The 18,991-nt window shown below is 41.6% G+C and overlaps 1 protein-coding gene across 5 annotated transcripts in view; it reads left to right on the top strand.

The window, feature by feature from the left end:
* Positions 1–16,468, top strand: part of DST (dystonin) — a 399,279-nt gene extending 382,811 nt beyond the window's left edge. For 3 of the 5 annotated variants that reach the window (XM_087817457.1, XM_087817453.1, XM_016198032.2), the window contains 11 exons: positions 617–746; positions 1,384–1,547; positions 2,622–2,784; positions 4,067–4,221; positions 4,401–4,475; positions 5,350–5,367; positions 8,253–8,370; positions 10,973–11,172; positions 11,583–11,693; positions 14,232–14,355; positions 15,203–16,468. In XM_087817457.1, the coding sequence (XP_087673583.1) occupies positions 617–746; positions 1,384–1,547; positions 2,622–2,784; positions 4,067–4,221; positions 4,401–4,475; positions 5,350–5,367; positions 8,253–8,370; positions 10,973–11,172; positions 11,583–11,693; positions 14,232–14,355; positions 15,203–15,465 (1,521 nt within the window). In that variant the 3' untranslated portion in view covers positions 15,466–16,468. Of the gene's footprint in view, positions 1–616; positions 747–1,383; positions 1,548–2,621; positions 2,785–4,066; positions 4,222–4,400; positions 4,476–5,349; positions 5,368–8,252; positions 8,371–9,981; positions 10,054–10,972; positions 11,173–11,582; positions 11,694–14,231; positions 14,356–15,202 lie in introns of all 5 variants that reach the window. The other 2 variants (XM_087817456.1, XM_087817454.1) reach the window with 2 other exon arrangements.
* Positions 16,469–18,991: the final 2,523 nt, after the last annotated feature.

Here is an 18,991-nt window from a genome sequence, read left to right as displayed (position 1 = left end):
AATAAGCCCAAGGAGAGACGAGTTAAGAAATGGCAAGATAGTCAACCCTTTCAAATATAAGCTTTAACCTGAAAAACAAGCATTTACCCTCCTTGGCCAAGCATACCCATTGACAGAAATATTTAAAATATATCCACGTTTCATGTGAAGGCTTTCTGTCGCTGTATGTCACAGCCACCTTAAGTATTTTAAGTATGTAGGTGGACTGTGCCACAGAAAAGTCTTAGGACCACCCCAGTGAACTAGTTCCTTTGCAGACAGATGCTTCCTTCATGATCCTTTGGGAAGAGCATGCACGCTCGGTCCTGGCTGGTGCACAGACAGGTTATGTTGTTCATACAGCTCCCCCATGTGTGGTTCTCAGACGGCAGCGAACTCCTTTTGTGATGCTATAATTATTTACCAGCTATAACATTTTGTATTCTTTAGAAATGAGTAAATGGTATGTTATGATGGTTTACATTGCCCCCCACCCCCCCCAAAAAAAGATAAAACATGATTTATTTATTTTTCAGCAATAAGCAGTGTGGTCCTTTTATCTGGTTTTTAGTTCATTTCTGAAGGCGGCTTTCTCCAGTATATTTGTATTTAATTGACATAAATTCTTCCATTTCAGACCTTCATGGAGGAAATGACCAGAAAACAGCCTGATGTGGATAAAGTTACCAAGACCTACAAGAGGAGGGCCGCCGACCCTTCCTCGTTGCAGTCCCACATTCCCGTCTTGGATAAGGGCCGAGCCGGAAGTAAGCTGCGCGGCCCATTTCTTTACAGTGAAGGCGGTTTAAGCAAGGAAGTTGGTTTTCTTTCATTTTGATTTACTGTTTGAAATTTTGGAGCAATTGGTGATTCTACATGAGTTCTGTATCATGAGATTTTCTTGAAAGAATGCACAGGCACGTGGCTTATGGCCACTTATTTAAAGATGAAAAAAGACACGTCCCGGTCCCAATATATATATACAGGTTCATGGGCTTGAAGTGAACCTTTTCGATTAGCAAGGAGGAATTGAAAAGTTTGCCGGAAGAACAGAAGTCATCAGCCCCTTTGAAGTGTCTCGTTTTGCTTCTACTATAGAAATAACCTTAGAGGGGAATGGAACAGAAATGGCCGTGACCTGGACTTAAGTTCCTGACCTAACTGGTCAGCAGTGACCAGCAGTCTGAGAGATCTTTGCCCGTGTTCATGTCACGTCAGGCTACCTCGAAAGTAAAACAGATTTGCATCGTGACGTTAGGCATCGCCTGCCTAGGGCATTTCTGTCTGCGGCACCCAGTAACTAAGTGGATTCAAAAGCCTCAGCTGGGAACTAATAAAGGCCGGGCCTTCAGGTGATTCTGAAGCCTGGAAGCTGCCAGCCTAACTCAAGTTCTGTTTTAACAGGAAAACGCTTCCCAGCATCAAGCTTGTATCCCTCTGGATCGCAGACACAAATCGAAACCAAGAATCCCAGGGTCAACTTACTGGTGAGCAAATGGCAGCAGGTCTGGCTCCTGGCGTTGGACAGGAGGAGGAAGCTTAACGACGCCTTGGACAGGCTGGAGGAGGTAAGAAGACGCCGTGTACACGCAGCACCGTGTTGTCCTTTGCCCCGTTCACCAAAACACGTTGCCAAAATCTTGATTTTTCGACTTTCCCAATAATGCTTAAACAAACTCTTGCTAGTGGAGTGTGTATTTTACTTCTAAAACGAATACCACTAGTATGTATACTTTTATGGGGGGGGAATGGGATTTATTGAACTGGGGTTTAGGGAAGCAATAAAATGGAAAACTAATAAGTTTTCATGTAATTGGAAGCTTACCCAATAAAAGATCTAGTCCTGGCTGGGTGGGCCAGTAGGTTGGAGCGTCCTGTCCTCCTGTACACTGAAAGGTCTCGGGTTCGATCCCTGCTCAGGGCACATGCCTGGGTTGTGGTTCAGTCCCCAGTTGAGGCTCGTACAGGAGGTAACTGATCGATGTTTCTCTCTCTCTCTCTCTCTCCCTCTCCCCGCTACGCCCTGTCTCTCTAAAATCAATTAAAACGTATCCTCAAATGAGGACTTCAAAAACAAGAAAAGAAAGATCTGGCTTGACATACGTTTGCTTGGAACTATTAACTGACAAATATAACCTTTTATAATTCAGTTACTTTCATGATATATATTCTTTGATCTGAGGTTTAGAGTTTCAGATAGGGAAATTGGGAAATTGTTAGCAGCCTAAGGGAGTTAGAGTGGCCAGTAGCGGAGAGAGTGAGGGGTTACATGGTGCTGCTGGGCTGGGCCCGGTGCCCGGGGGCACAGAGCTTACCAGTGGTGTGACATTGGGGCACACCACCCACCCCCTTTGTGACTTTGGCACTGTCAGAAATTTTCAGTTTGACTTTTATGGGAGGTTTTTAATTTTAACTTTTTTTATTTTTTCCTGTATTTGTAAAGAAAAACCAGAATGACCACAGTGACAGTCATGAAAAAAGCTTTACAGGAAAATTTTTTCTGATTTCCCCTTTGCAGGGTTATACCTTTCTTAGGTGTGGGAAAGATATCTGTATTATCTAGAGGCTCATTAAAATAACTTTGCTCATATAAGCTATATCTTGAGCACAGTGTTAACCAAAATATCTTCTGCCCTTTTCAGCTGAGGGAATTTGCTAACTTTGATTTTGATATCTGGCGCAAAAAATACATGCGCTGGATGAATCACAAGAAATCTCGGGTGATGGACTTCTTCAGGAGAATTGATAAAGACCAGGATGGGAAAATAACCCGGCAAGAATTTATTGATGGCATTCTTTCCTCAAGTAAGTCCCAAGAGAAGGGACGGAAACTGATGTAATTCTTAAAGAAAATAAGCACAGTTTAAAATTGTGGGGCTAGTAAACTTGTGTTACCGATAAAGCTTCTCCTTGAAACTTGGCTCTGAAGTCACCACTCTCAAAAAAAAAAAATGTGTCTTTGGTAAAATTTATGGCTTTGGAGTCAGGCACACTTAACTAATTGTGTTTCCTCACACCACTGAAGCTGTGTCCTCATTAGTATAATAAAGTTAATAAACTTTGATTCTGAGATTGTTCGTGTTGCCTGGCATAGGGGAGGTCAGCAGGTCAGCCTCTCTTCTTTTTCATTCTGATTGACATTCTGATCTAACGTCATTAGTAGGAAATTAGAGCTCTGTAGTATAAACTGTGGAACATACGTGCCATCTTCTTGTTTGATGGTTTGGTCATGTGTATTTGATGTCTCTGGCACATGTTCCTGAAAGTCATTTTAAAAGTAAATTTCATATAAATTATTCCTAAAGTAAAGTGGTAGTTGAACCGTTTGAAATTTGCTAATATTAAACAGTTCTCAACCTAGAGAAACAGCAATTTCAAATGATTCACCCTAGTAGTAATTAAAGACAAATTTAGGTCGTGTGTGTGTGTGTGTGTGTAGTGGTTTCATTTGTTGTTTATACAAATCAATTTTTAAAAAGTATTTTCATATATTTGATGACCCTGATAATTTAATTGGCCACATTAAAATTAAAGTGTAAAACTGAAAATGTCTTAAAGCAGAATTAAGTTACACTACTTACTATTTTTTTTTAAAGACTTAAATCTTTTTATAAAATTGTCTAGTAAGTAGCAAGGCTTATGAAGTTGAATTGGGAATATTGTATGGCTTATACTGAGAGATCTAACTATCGCTTATATGTGGAATCTAAATAAAAAGTCAAACTCACAGAAACAATAAAGAAGAGTGGTTGCCAGGTGCTGGGGGAAATAGGGAGAGGTTGGTAAAAGGATCCAAACTTTCAGCTATGAAGTGAATGAGGCCTGAGGATCTCATGTGTGACATGGTGACTGTGGTTGGTAACACTGTATTGTATAATTGAAACTTGCTAAGAGAATGGACCTTAAATGTTCTCTCTCACACACACATAAAAGATAAATACATATGTGAGGTGCTAGATATGTTAACTAGATGGGACAGATCCTTTCCCGATATATACATATATCAAATGACTACAATGTACATTTTAAGTACCTTACAATTTTGTTGAGTAAGTAACCCTGCTTACTGTTGTTTTGGAAATTGTAGAGTTCCCCACCAGTCGCCTGGAGATGAGCGCAGTTGCAGACATCTTTGACCGAGACGGCGATGGGTACATTGACTACTATGAATTTGTAGCCGCCCTTCACCCAAATAAAGATGCGTATAAACCCGTCACTGATGCTGACAAAATCGAAGATGAGGTATTCATTGTCTTTCCACTGCCTGCAACAACAGCACTGTAGTGTGTTCTCCCCGCATATCATGCACAATTCATGTAGCCCTTTTATTTATTTCCATGTTTAGCAGTTGTGTCAAGGTCTTAAGGATTCACCCTGTAAGATTAACATTAAAGTGGCTCTTCCATCATTGTTTTTGGCAGGTGACGAGGCAGGTCGCTAAGTGTAAATGTGCAAAACGATTTCAAGTTGAACAGATTGGAGATAACAAATACAGGGTAAGTTTTCAAAGTAACTTTGTAGTTCTTTTAAAGGATAAAAATTGAAATTTGTTTATAATTTGATCTGCATTGTTCTGCATTGTTTTCCAGGAGTGCTAGTTATTTATTTTTACCTTATATCAAAATTTAATGGTATATAAATTTCTAACTCACCGTTTTAATTTACATAAAAATAGCCTGCATTTTGCATATAAGGACATATTTTTGATGTGTACAACATGTACATTACTTTTAAGGAGAAAAATATTCGCAGAAAAACACATTTCTTATATTTACATTGCTTCATATTACTTTGTAATATATTTTATTCTGTTTAGAGGTAAGTTTTCGTATTTCCAATAACAAAGTTATTCCAAGCCGGAACCACAAAGTTAAAAATGTTGTCTAATTTTTATAACATGTAAAAGAAGCAGTGTTTTCCACTTGTGTGGTAGTATTTCCTTTTACTCAGTATCTCAATAACTTGGTTCACCTCAGAACAATTGCTTGAAGACCAGTGTGACTTTGTCACTTTCTCTTTTTTGGGAACATCTCTTATATGTAGTAGCTGGATAGGAAATGTGCCAGGTTTCCCTAATACAGTATATTACTTACAAATGAGACATCATTCATTTTTATGTTTATATTTCCACACTGAAAAATATTCATCTAAGTATTTGAATTTTTAGCTTAAATTTGAAACCCAAAGATTTTTCAAAAAAATTGTATAGAAAGTGTTCTGGTTATTGGGTTTGAAGTTGGATACCTGCACATCTCTAAACTAGATACTGTACCTAAAGTGTGAGAGTGTGTGTATGTTCTAGAGCCATATAGAAAGTTTCCTGTTGAACTAATCATATCTTTCTTCCATTTTTCATTTTTTTTTTATCAGTTCTTCCTGGGAAATCAGGTATAAATCAGTGGAATGTATTCTCAAGTTCCCAATGATTTTTTTTTTTAACTTTAATTCATAGTCATTAAAGCTTGCCATGGCCAATCTTTCCCATGCTGCCCCCCGAGCTACTACGTTGTTGGTTGGCGTGGTGTTTCTGTAAACGCTATAAGGGTCCTTGATCCAGGATTCCTTTTTGCCTTGTGTCTCAAATGAGGAGGTTACTTTTAAGCAAACCAGATAATGAATTGTAGCTCAGCTGGTTACAGAGTTACAAATGCGATTTCCAGCTCCCGTTTTTGAGAGTACTATGAGCATACACTTTGTGCCAGTACTCATTGGAAACACACATCTCTGCATAGCCCCCTTGGTGTTTGCCACTGAGTACGTGTGTCACACAGCAGCTAGAGGCGGGTCGGCGTCAGGCAGGCACTCAGCCAGCCACAAGTAACATGCCCTCCCCAAAGCAACTATTGTCCATTTGCCCTAAATCATCAGTTTAGGGCTCTGCATCCTGCAGGTAGAAATTTAACCCTGGAGGGCTTTTTTGTTTTGTTTTGCTTTTAAATATATCTTTATTGATTAGATAGAGAGATGGAAACATCAATGATGAGAGAGTCATTGATCGGCTGCCTCCTGCACGCCCCCGACTGGGGATCGAGCCCGCAACCCGGGCATGCGCCCTGACCGGGAATCGAACCACGATCTTGTGGATCCCAGATCAACACTCAACAGCTGAGCCACGCCCGGCTGGGCAACCCTGGAGGTTTTGAATATTGTCATTCCTTTTGAGGAAATGTATCTCTTGTAACGTGCAAAATCTTAGTCACATTTTATGCCATTTTGACCTCACGTTAAGTAACACTGTTGAGTGGCACTGCGTGTGGTCAGAATTTTAGAACTAAAGACGAACAATCGTGTTTTGATTTAAACACGGAGAAGAGTTTTTTACTGTGTGCTTTTGGAAGGAACTGTGCTATTTATCATACTTGACATATCGTATGTGTTATTACTCTGCCTCGCAGTTTTAAGCCCGTATTAAACTTAAACTTCAGATTACCTGTGACCCCAGTTTATTCCATCACATAATTTGTTTTAAATAGAAATGGTCATTTACTTTGAATAGCTGTTTTTGAAACTTATATTTGTTAAAATACACAAAAATTTACTTTTCTATTCTTGTTATTTGAGATAGCATCTTTCATTTGTAGAAAGGATGAAATACCTCAAAAGGTTTTCTTAATTGAAAGCACAAAGAACAACATTAGTCTGTTTTTTCTTGTCTTGCAATTTGGCTCTTGGGAAAATTAGGGAAATTCTGAAGACACTGTTAGTTGTCTAGATAATGCCCTCTCAAAATGATAAAAATCATTACTATTCATTAGAATTGAAATTTCATCTCTGTAACCCACTTCAGTTAGTTCCTTAAAACTTTTGTTTTGAATGTAATCTTGGACCAAAAATGTCTGGTCTGATTATCTGGTTACTTAAGGGTAATTTTCTTTGAAACCCCTCCTTTCCCTTTGCTTATTAGCAGCACCAAATTTTTTTCTAACAAAATAAATATATATAGATTTTGATTTTTACACTTTGATTACATTCCAGGAACAGGTTCAATTACAGGAAAGGTTAATTCTCAAGGCTTAAAAATGGACTTAGAAATAGCAATATAAAAAGATTTGATGTAAAACGCATGAGTTCCTGCTGGTGCATTTTACATGCTCTGAGGTCCTTCTGAGTTTCAGGGTCCTGAATGGTCGGCTTTGTTTTAGGGTTCGCTTCCTGAAACTCAGCGGTAAAGCTTATTGAAAAGTAGCAGATTGTTTCCACTCAAAATTTTCTGTTTATCCATCATGAGCCCAGACAAATAGTCCAAGTCACAATTGTATTTTACCTGCCTTAGAAAAAAAAAAAAAAAGGTAGCTATGTATGTTTAATTGACTGTTCATTTTGCTCTGGTATCTGCTGGGTTGGCAACCATGAAATTCAATATGGTGCTTTTTATAAATTGGACATGAGCCTATTAGAAATGATTTAAAAGTATAAAATTATTTCTCATGGGCTTTCCAAACAAATAAACCTTATGATCAGAAACTACGTGGAGTCTAGACATGTATTCAGGACTTGCAGAATTTATAGCACAGCCAAGCGATTGGAGAGCCATTGAAAGGGCAAGAAAAAGACGACTGCTTATTACTGTCAGCAGTTACGGTACAAACAACTCGAAGAGAAAACCTTTTAGATTTGAACGCTGCACCATTAATGTGCCAGTGACTGTTCTGATATTACAGTAATATAAATTGGCACATTAATCCAGGCTTTCACAAATTGGTTTACCAGATTATTAGCAATGCAGAAATTTTATTGGACTGTGAAATGTTTATTGGTCATGTTCATTTACTACTTTATCTCTCCGTGAGTTTATGAAGATTTCTCCCACAGATTTCAGTGGCAAAGCTTTTAAGTGTAAGAGGAAGTTTCAATGAAGAAGAATCAGAGTTTATTACATCTTCTTTAGAATCATCTTATTTTGTATAAACCCCGGGCAAGGGGGCCTTTGCTTATTTTCATGGCTGTGTTTAATTTCTGGAAACATTTTTCAGTCACCGCTTTACTAATGTTGTATGTGTCTTAAGAAAGAAAAATCATTTTTAGAAAAAAATCTCTCATATTATACTCGATAACCTTTGTTATCTTTTTTCCAAACTATTTCCTTTGGGCTAAATCAGCATGCGGCCGCCTAACGCAGATCATTACACACCCCTTTTACTGAGATTTTACTAATCGCTGTGAACTAAGCCAGACGTTCAAGTCGGTTGCTTAAGCTACTGCAGCTCACACACCGCCCTTTCGTTCAGAACCACTAGTGACAATTAGAGGTCCCTCTTTCTTCGTCTTCACAGTTTGGAGACTCCCAGCAGCTGCGACTGGTGCGAATCCTGCGAAGTACCGTGATGGTTCGAGTCGGAGGCGGGTGGATGGCGCTTGACGAGTTCCTAGTGAAAAACGATCCTTGCAGGGGTAAGGAGATACGTAGGTCGAGATAATAGCACCGTGAAAGGATATCAACCTTGTATTCATTTCCAGCATCAAACACATACTCGGGTACAGTTTTGGTCATTTATCACAGTAGCGTTTCACACCGGTCTGTCAGCCGAAAGTTTCCGAAGGACTCGTGGCCGTAAACCATGTCCTTCTCGTTGCTTTTTCACATCTCTGGGTAAACATGGGACTGGTAGGCAAGAAATACCAGGATAGATTTTCTTTATGAGATGATCCCAACTGCAGTTACGCCATCCAGGGGAAGGATTTCATCTACCGTTAAATAGGAGCTAGGAGGGGGAAAAGTGAGGTGGTGAAGACTGAAGATACTGGATTGTAAAAGTTGAAAGTGAAAGTTTTTAGCCCGGCCGGTGTGGCTCAGCGGTTGAGCATCAACCTAGGATCCAGGAGATCACGGTTTCGATTCCCGGTCAGGGCACATGCCCGGGTTGTGGGGCTCGATCCCCAGAAGGGGGTGTGCAGGCGGCAGCTGATCGATGACTCTCTCTCATCATTGATGCTTCTTTCTCTCTCTCTCCCTCTCCCTTCCTCTCTCTGAAATCAATAAAGATTTTTTTTTTTTTTTAAGTGAAAGTTTTTATGAAATTAGAGGGAAGTGAGGAAAGCAGTACTTAAAGGTTTAAAAATATAAGAACTGCTAACCTGACTCTTACTTTGAAGTGACAGATTAGAGCATTAAAAGAATAAACATATGCTATAGCTCTCTCCTTAAAAGAATAAACATACGTTATAGCTCTCGCCTTAAAAGAATAAACATACGCTATAGCTCTCACCTTAAAAGAATAAACATACACTATAGCTCTCGCCTTAAAAGAATAAACATACCCTATAGCTCTCGCCACGTCTGCCAGCTTAAGAGCCCTTAGTCAGCTTTCAATTTTTCTTATTTTTCAGATCCTGTTGTCGGTTTTTGAATGTTTAATTGATTTACCTTACAAGTGGTCATTTGATGACAGTTTCTAGTTAGCTCCCATTTATTTAGTAGGCCTATTTTTCCTTGAAAAAAACAGTAAGATTTTTGTGCTTTTCTGGAACCTGTGAGCTCATTGTAATCCTTTAAAGCAAACAACAACAAATGTTTGTGCCAGCACCATTCAGCTACCAAGTGGGAGGCCAGGGTTCCCCGATGGGCCTCTTTGTTTCAGGGCCGACATCTGAACACACAGGTGTGATGGGGTGAGTTCCTGTGGTCAGCCGGCCTCTCTGCAAGGCCATCGTGGATTGTCACCCCCTGTACTTAGGAGCTCTGCTCTCCGCGAGTCAGAGATCCAGCCGCAAAAGGTGTAAAATAGCAAAAGTTTCCTTTTTGTTTCGTATGTTGAAAATAATGCATTCTAACAACGAGATTAGAACATGCAGGGTTCTGTTGGGTTGCTTGGGAAAGTTAGCGTAAGTCTTCCAGATACATTTTTCTGATTAAGTCAAACCTTTGAGTGCTTTTCCTGATGCAACTTTTCTTCTAAATTGTGTGCTAAAGGCCGGACCTGCATATTCAACCACTGTACTTTGTTTCTTCTCCTGCTGACAGTATTCTTTAATGTGATTGGTATCCTGTGTCATTTTTTCTAGTTCATCATCATGGGAGTAAAATGTTACGTTCGGAATCAAACTCTTCAATTACTACTACTCAGCCTACTCTAGGTTGGCAACCCCTGTCTTTGGCCCTCCCCTCTTACCTTTTCTCTTTCCTACTTTTACATTCTTGCTTTAATTATTTGTTTTAAAATAACACGCTTCATCCATTGCGTATGGCTTACGTCATATCCAACTGAGCTGGTGCTTCCAAATTTAAAGTCTGAGCATTTCACACACTTGTGGTGTGTTGCAAACGTAGGTGCTATGTACGTGATCAAACACATGCTAACACGTTGCTCATTGGGTTCTCGTGGCGTGCTCTCCGTGCACACGTGTTCCTATGAGTGTTGCATCACTGATGACCTCACGGATCCTTGGGTCTGGTGTTTGTTATTGCATGTTGGTAAAAGAGAGCTTTTCAGTGCATAAAATAAAAATACTAGCTGCCTCATTCAAGTGAAAAACCTGAGAGTTTATATGTTGTCATCATGATTAACAAGCCGTCTGTCATTCTGTGTAATTCTATTGTTTAATTAATCCCAAAGTTAAAATACTGGCATTCTCCTTACCTCAGCAGTACATGCAAAAGACACAGTCCCTGCTTCCCTGGCTTGTCTTCTCAGTGTGCAGAAAGGGCGATGAACCCATGTGGGCATCAGTAGCTGGTGAATTAACAATATTTTAGCATGAGCTTTCCATTTTCATGCTGACTCTTTTTTGATAGTAGTTATTCTGGCTGGTGTCTAGTGTTAGAATAAACACACTTTTATTTTCTTTCCCAAACTTGTATCCAAAAGGAATGCATTGTAAAGGAATGCATTTACCTTTTTGTTATGCTGAGTTGGCGTTGGCATGGCAAAAAGATGTTCTCAAATCCTCAGCGTAATCCGTGGTGCCAGGCGGTGGCTCTTTGGTCACTGACTGAGCGCCTCTCTTTTCCTTTCCTCTTGTGTTTCTGTGCATTGCCCTGTGTTGCGCAATCCAGCTAAAGGAAGGACGAACATGGAACTTCGGGAGAAGTTCATTTTGGCAGATGGCGCCAGCCAGGGCATGGCTGCTTTCCGACCCCGGGGCCGAAGATCACGGCCTTCATCGCGAGGAGCTTCGCCCAACCGATCAACCTCTGTGTCCAGCCAAGCTGGCCCGGCGGCCTCCCCGCAGGTCCCCGCCACCAGCACACCCAAGGTAGGACTCAAGTGTGAGACGTCTTGCTCCTCTCGTGCGATCAATGTCTCCAGTATAATTTTGAATGTTTTAGGACCCTAGAATCTATGAGCTTTCTCCATTTGTGTTCCTTCTCACAACATGGCAAATGAAGGATTTTTTTTTTTTAAATATGTGCTTTTGCCTTTTGGCCCCGTTAGAGACTGTCTGTTTAGGTGCTGCTTTGGTTACCTTTCAAATTGGTTTTTCTTTGTAAAGCTTCATTCATATATATTTTTTGGCGTGTATGATTTGCCATCAGATCTTTCCATGTATTTTTAATTATTATTGTTCTTACTGTGAAATGGGAGTCTTTGCTATGAATATCTCTTTCTGTGGCTTTGTGTTTTATCTGCTCTCCTTTACGTTTCATTTGCCATTGTTCCACACAGATCCTCCATCCTTTAACACGCAATTATGGTAAACCATGGTTGACAAACAGCAAAATGTCAACTCCTTGTAAGCCAGCAGAGTGCTCAGACTTTCCCGTGCCATCCGCAGAGGTATCGTAAGGCCCAGATCCTAGTCTAACAGCCTTCCTTCATTGAAACTGTCACCCACTAACATTGCTTTACCTCCCCCTTGATATATGTACTTTGGATATTGCTGTGTCTTTTTAATAGACGCCTATTAAACAACTGTGAACCCAGCAGGACTTGGAAGATGTGAGAGTAAAGGGTTAATAGAAGAGACACACATTTTGCGTCTTGGACAGTGTCAGCTTAACATAGTCACACCTTCAGGCTCTGTATCTCCTTTGTTTGTTTCTGCTGTCCTACTCATACTTAATTTTATTTTTCACTCTCGGGAGAGTGAAGCACAGGAGATTACACCCAGACTCAAGTAAAGATTCTTTCAGAGCTGATGGTACCCTTTTGCCTCTAGACGTAAGAAATGCAGCCAGCCCCCTTTAGGTGAGAATGAGAGGCAGTATTGTTTGCAAGAGGAATCACTTCCATTAAAAGAATTTTTAGTGAGTGTTCACTGTAGGCAAGGTCTTTCTGAATGCCTGTTACATTTATTTCTGCGCAAGAACTGTGGGCGGGTGGGTGAGACATAAACCTTTTAGTTATCAGAGCGGGGGGTTGGGGCTTAGGTAGGCAAGCAGTTGTGTGTCGTTTTCAAAAGGTACGTTTCTTTATTAGACTTTTTAATACGGCATGATATATGAGGGTAAGATGTTTACGTAATGTAAAATTTGCCAAGATTAACACATAGATCATTTACATTCCATGGAAAGTCAACCATGTATCTTTTAGAGGGACGTCTCTGTAAAATGACAAACTTAGGCACCAAATAAGCACGTATTTGATTAGAAAGAATCACAGTAACTAGGGGGAGAGAATCCCTAAGGAACTTCTCTTGAATTGAAGGAAGTGTTTCAGGTCAAAGGCCAGGATCCAGGTGTAAAGGTGATATAGTGCCTTTAGAAAGCCCTTGAAGCTTTTCACAACACTTTTTAATCTATTATTTAACCCTCACATCAGTAATAAGATGTAGGCAGAGAAAATCCTGTTACCCTCCTGCCTCAGATGGAAATGAGGGAAATAACATTAATGATAGGGGTGGAAATGGGGCAGAAACAACTCACTCTTCAAGTCTTCCTCAGTATTGTCCATACAATACTATTGTCCTGGAGATGCCTGTCACTGTGATGCATCTATTGTAGCAAGAACTGAGAACAGTTTAAGGAGCCTCAAGCAACGTGTTTGAAAATATTTTGAAAACTTAAATTATCTATATACAAATTATATATAAATTCTATGCTTAAATTTATGCGTAGAACATGTAGGTAAAATATATGTATAGGAAACTTGAAATATATGTATAGAAAGCATATGTAAATGAATTGTGAATATGATGTTACTATTACAGATTTGTAACCCTGATGTATCATAAGGTCTTGCACATGCTTTCCTAAACATTGAAAATGATTTCATAAAGGAAGAGTTAATTTTTTAAATGCACACAATTTGGATTAATTTCTTCCAAATAGCTCCCCGTGAGTTCGTTAAGGAATATGACAATCCCTGCACTCCTCAGGAAATCTGTTTGTTTTTTTAAATTTGGGAGAACTTTTAAAATGTTGTAGTGATCTATAAAAAAACGCAGTGGTTTTAGACTTACAATAAAATGTCATAGTTGTGATTGCTTTAGACGGCCTCTGTGAGCTCCTATAAGAATTTTGAAAGAATTATCCCCACACGTTGCCTGCGTATCTTGCATGTAAGGACCGCAGAAGGCGATGGAGCCAAGGAATGGAGTTCATCGTACCACATCCTAGAACGTCACTTTTTTGGGCAGTTAATTTGTTTAAGTGATGGCTGTCTGGCCTTTACTTATTTACGTGTTGTTCTATTTCTGTTATTTCTGCCTAGTTTCCTAAAAGCGTTGGCCACTGCAGAATATCCAAGCACCACTTTTCAGAGCCCCACTTTCTCTCTGTACCATGCAGTCAGCCCTGTTTCACCAGTTCTATTTTTTTTTTTTTTTTTTTTTAGTTTTTACCTAAAATGCTTTTCTTTATCTTTTTCTTTAATTTATCTTTATTGTTGAAGGAATTACAGATGTCCCCTTTTTCCCCCATTGACCCCTTTCACCCCTCCCCGCCCCCCCAGGCCTTCCCCACACCATTGCCTGTGTCCGTGGGTTATGCATCTATGCGCCTAAGTCCTTTGGTTAATCTCTCCCCGCCAGGAGTGGATAAAAAAGCTGTGGGACATTTACACAGGATCCTCTTAACTCCCTAATACTTACTGACGGGCTGCAAGACCCTAAAGCACTCACGGTTTAATTTGTCTTTTTTTCCTTGCTGTCATTTGGGGAATCTCCGTGTGTGTGTGTTTCCCTTTCAACGTGAATTCACTGTCTTTGGGAGGTTTCCTCGGAATTCGGGGGGAATAAGAAATTAGTGGGGACAAGCCCACGAGAACCCCACGCCTCCTTGCAGAGGGCTAGTGGAGGGTTTGCAGCCACCTGTAAAGTGCTTTGGAGACGAACACGAGCAACATCTTGAGATGTCCTTTCCCGGTTGAATGCAGGGAACACCGATACAGGGAAGCAAGCTGCGACTTCCAGGGTATCTGTCAGGGAAAGGCTTCCACTCCGGGGACGACAGTGGCCTGATAACAACCGCAGCCGCCAGAGTCCGAACACAGTTTGCCGGTGAGTGTGGGGGCGTCTCTCTTCCATGGCTGCGCAGCGAGCCCTGAAGATGCAGGTCCCCTGTCCTCCCCCTGGGGAAGAAATCACGGGTTGGTGATGCTGTGCTCTGCAGTGACACGTAGCCCCAGTCCTCCAACAGAGGTAGGGGGTAAATGAGTCATGGGAATAAGTGACTAGAAAATCCCTTTTGGAAAGTCCCAGAGAAAGATGAGAACAGAAGAAAAACAACAGGAGTATCCTACCCCTTTTAGCTGGAAAGTCTTGGTTCTTCTGTCCGCTCGGAAAATGTCCTGGGCTCTATTTCGGGTGGTTGGAAAAACCCAGCCACACTGGGCCTTACACCAGTGCTTCTCACGTTTCTCCACAGCACAGGGAGCCTAGCCCCGGGGGTTCTGGGCTCAGCAAGCATGAAGCTTCTTTAAAGTTTCAAGTCCTTTCAGTTCCCGTGGGCTTTGAATTACTTATCCTCGGGCCAGACCTGCACCTAAGGGTCTGCATCGTGTTTGCGCTGCACCCATCTGGGTGTACACATTAAACTTTGGAAAGCACAACCTTAAATTATAGCTGGATTCCTTTTATCTGTTGGTAGTAAGTGGGATCCTGTGTTGGGCAGGGGAAGCCCAGACCTAAATTTTGTTTGTAAATCTAGCTTTCTGTGTATTGCATCTACTTAGAGGGAGGCTGCCTACCCTTGTGGAATGGAGAGAGCCATGACCCACAGTATTTTGTGAGTGCCCACAGGACGTCAAGAGAAATCGCTGAGATTCAAGGTGGCATTTAGGTTCCAGGAGTCTCTTGCGGATGGGCCCAGGCAGAAGGGTGACCCATCTCTGCCCTTTCTCCTCAGATCCCAAGAAGACTCCCAGCCGCCCAGGAAGCCGAGCTGGAAGCAAGGCTGGCAGCAGGGCCAGCAGCCGCCGAGGCAGCGATGCGTCAGACTTCGACATTTCGGAAATCCAGTCCGTGTGCTCAGACGTGGAGACTGCCCCCCAAACACACAGACCTTCTCCCCGAGCAGGTTCTCGGCCGTCCACAGCCAAGCCTTCCAAAATCCCCACCCCCCAGAGGAAGTCACCTGCCAGCAAATTGGACAAATCCTCAAAGAGATAGTGCAATTGGTTCCACCAAGGCCCTTCCTTGAGCATTTATTATTTAAGTTTGAAAGATGTAAAATATGATGTAGAAATTATTGTGAAATATTGCAAGAGGTGAGTTTAAAATTCTGCAGATGGCCTTATTTGTGTATTTGTCTTTTTATTTTATCTGTATAATTTTTTTGTCAGATAATCCGGGGTTAAAGTCACGTTATATGTGAGGGGAAGATAGAGTTTAACATGCACTAACACTTCTGCACTGTAACATCGGGAGCACACACTAAAATCAGTTCCTGTACCTGCAGGTAAGTCCATGTCCTTGGAAGCCACAGCCCTTTGGGGGTAGCTAACATTAAGGATACCTCATGACTTTTTCTTGTTTTGTGGAGACTCTGAAATGAGGAAAGGCACACACAAGGGATATATTTTGAGATGATTTATATGTAAACTGAAGGCTGGAGGGCAGGAAGACAGACACATCCGCACACAGTTCTGTAAGCTGTATCCGACAGAGGACTCCCAGGAAGTCACTGTGAGCACCTGCCAGTGCTCGGATGGTCAAGAACCTTACACCATTTTCTGTGCCATTGCTTCACACGAGGCCAGAGGTGTCCTGGATATTAGACCTATTATACTGTAAGAATATCATTATAAAGTGCATTCATAAAACTGTGAGGTTTTCTTTTGCTTGAGTGGACAGTAGCACCTGTATCATTGAACTCATTTTGTATTAAAGCAATTTTGCTCGCAGAAAGCTATGAAATAAACACGTCCCTTAACTACATTGCTATGGAATTAATTTTTTTCCCCAGGGAAAAAATCAGTGTATTTTTTTATGAGCAATATCAATTTGGAGTGACCAAAAGATACTTAAAAATGGGTTTATTTTGATTTCTCATCTGAAATAATCATGTTCTGGTATTATATCTATATTTAATAAATATATACATTTTAACTTATTATGTATACTCACTATAGAAAGATATTAGTATGCATTTAATAAAACATATTCACTTGAACATATGGAATACCTGGTTATTTAAAGTGAACTTTATCTGTTACTGTTTTTTTGTTTGTTTGTTTAAAATAAGGGTTATATGTATGATGTATTTTTACTAATACTGTAATAGGCTAAGCTTGGGGGACATCGAACACAGGGATATGATATAATAAATATATAATAAAATTATACTCATTCTACAAATATATTTATTAAGTGCCAACCATGTGCCAGCTAGTCGGTGACCCTGAGGCTACCCGATCCCTGCCCTGTTAGGGGAAGGCAGTTAATAAACAAATAAATCACCAAAAAAACCATAAGCTGAACCTAGGAGATATGTGGCAGGGTAATATTTTATTACAGTGATATAGTAATATTCTTCTGGCCTATGTACCTTTAAAAAGCAAATGATAGACTTTCCCTAAATATAAAAGTGGTATCAAATATACTTAGAAGTATGGCAGATTGTTACTTTGGGCATGACAGGTCACGACTTTCCCCATAACTTTGTAAATTTATTTCAGCAAGTGGCAGTGGTGGTGTTCGGGATCAGGGGGATAATATGTGTTCCCTGTTTGACCTTTTTCATGGAGGCAAAGTTGAGCCTGGCATTTCCACAAACAGAAATTAGGTGCCACTTTTAAGTGATAGTAATTCCTTCTTTCCGAAGGCATGGGTCTCAGGCGGTGGCCCTGATGGAAAGGGTAATTCTAACCTACGCGATCGCATGTTATAATTCATGCATTTGATTATAAGCATGTTACCCAAGAAGGCAGCTGAAATTGTTATTCCTTTGGCGCTTTCGCGTGGGATTCCATTTCCACTTCAAAGACAAATTTAAGGGGATGATTTTATCTCAGCCCGTTTGAATGCCACCCCTGTTAAAGAGCTAGGGGTTTTGCTTTTTTTTTAGTAGTAAAATAATCTTTTGGAGAAAAATAAGTGGTTTAAAATATTTCAGAGAAGCCTTAAGGAACTGCTCCTAGTGATCAACGATTGTCCTCAAGGGGAGCTATTCAAGCTTAGATACCTGATACTTGTTTCCTCTTGAACTAACCCTAGAGCCTCGGGCTGACTTCGAAGAGGCCTCCGGTAAGTTTCAGTGAATGCAACAGACACACCTCTACTCCTGGACACATTCCTTCTCTTTTCCTTTTTTTTTTTTTTTGGTTTTCTTTCAGTTTCTTTCCTTCCTGCCCACCTGCCTCAAACAACGACAACAGAAAACCCACAAAAAAATAGGACATTGAAGAGAATCTCAACTCTAGGTATCTTAATGTAAAGATTGGTTCTGTTAAGAGAGAAACAGAGGCATATTAAAAATTTTTAAAGAGTTTATTTGAGAAAAATTGATCGCCATCAGGAAGCACGAAACCAGAAGGGCTTAGGGTGGCTCCACCAGCAGATCTCGGAGAGAGACTTTTATAAGGAAAAGGCAGAAGCGAAGCAAGGAAATGTGGATGGGCTACAGCTTAAAGCCTAGTCGGCTGGCTGTGCTTGTTTGTCCTTAGCGTTTTGATTTTGTGACCTCGAGGCCTTTGCGGGCGGGGATTTGGGTTTGCTCACGTAGGCTGCAGTCCGCCACGGCCTCGGGCCGCCTCTGTCTAGTAGCCGCCTTGTTTAGTTGACAGGTCCAGCTTTAAAATTCTCCGCCATGGCCCCTGCCCTGGAGGCTCACCTTTGGTAAGGTTAACCTGCCTGTTCGGCCTTAAACAAAATGTGGCCCACCCGAGGCCTCGCACTGGCCCCAGCCCGGTGTCTAAGCCGGCCCCTGTCCACCCCGGACCTGCCCGACCCTGGCTGGCTTCCGGGCCCGGGCAGGAAGAAGAAACGCTCAAGTGACCCCGGTAAGCGCGTGACGCAGGAGGAAAGCTGCAGCGACGCGTGCGGGCGAGTGGCCCGCCGCCTCCAGGGCAGAGGCAGTGCCAGAAGGCGGGAGCCCCGCGGCCGGCAGGTACCTTAGCTCCCGGGGCGCCCAGGGCCTCCTTCAGTTTCCTCTTCTGACGCCACGACTGTCAAAAGGTAAACTGAGGCATATTAAAAACATGAAGAGCTTATCTGAGCCCAAATCGATCGGGCAGTGCTCCCTTGACCCGACGGGCTGGGAGGAGGCTCCTGTGGTGGAGGCGGAAGCAGAGTAAGGAGGTGATGGGACGGCTACAGCTTCAAGCCTCGCTCGCTGCTTGTGACCGGTTGTCCTTAGCGTTTTCATTTCATAACCTTGAGGCGTGTACAGGCTTCGGTTTCGGTTTGTTTTACCCAAGCAGCCGCGGCCGTAGAGCCGCCTCGGCCTCATGGCCGCCTTGTTTAATTAATTGATCAGTTCTTAATCATTAGGGCAGCGGGATCATGGAGTAGACTTTTTTTGTCTTAAAAAACAAAACTACTGGTTCTTAGGTGTTGCCACCTTCTTTTGAAATGATAGAGCCGCCTCCTTGGTATGGGTGCGGAAGCGCATGGGCCTGGCCAGATCTCAGGCCTGGCGCCTTTCGCGGCAAATCTGGGCGGAAGGTCCAGGAGGTGCCCTGTTGGCCTCAGGGGG

Source organism: Miniopterus natalensis, chromosome 5, assembly GCF_054644295.1.
Source record: "Miniopterus natalensis isolate mMinNat1 chromosome 5, mMinNat1.hap1, whole genome shotgun sequence".
Lineage (NCBI taxonomy): Eukaryota > Metazoa > Chordata > Mammalia > Chiroptera > Miniopteridae > Miniopterus > Miniopterus natalensis.
The sequence above is the reverse complement of the archived record's forward strand: the minus strand, read 5'-3'. Positions and strand labels throughout refer to the sequence as shown.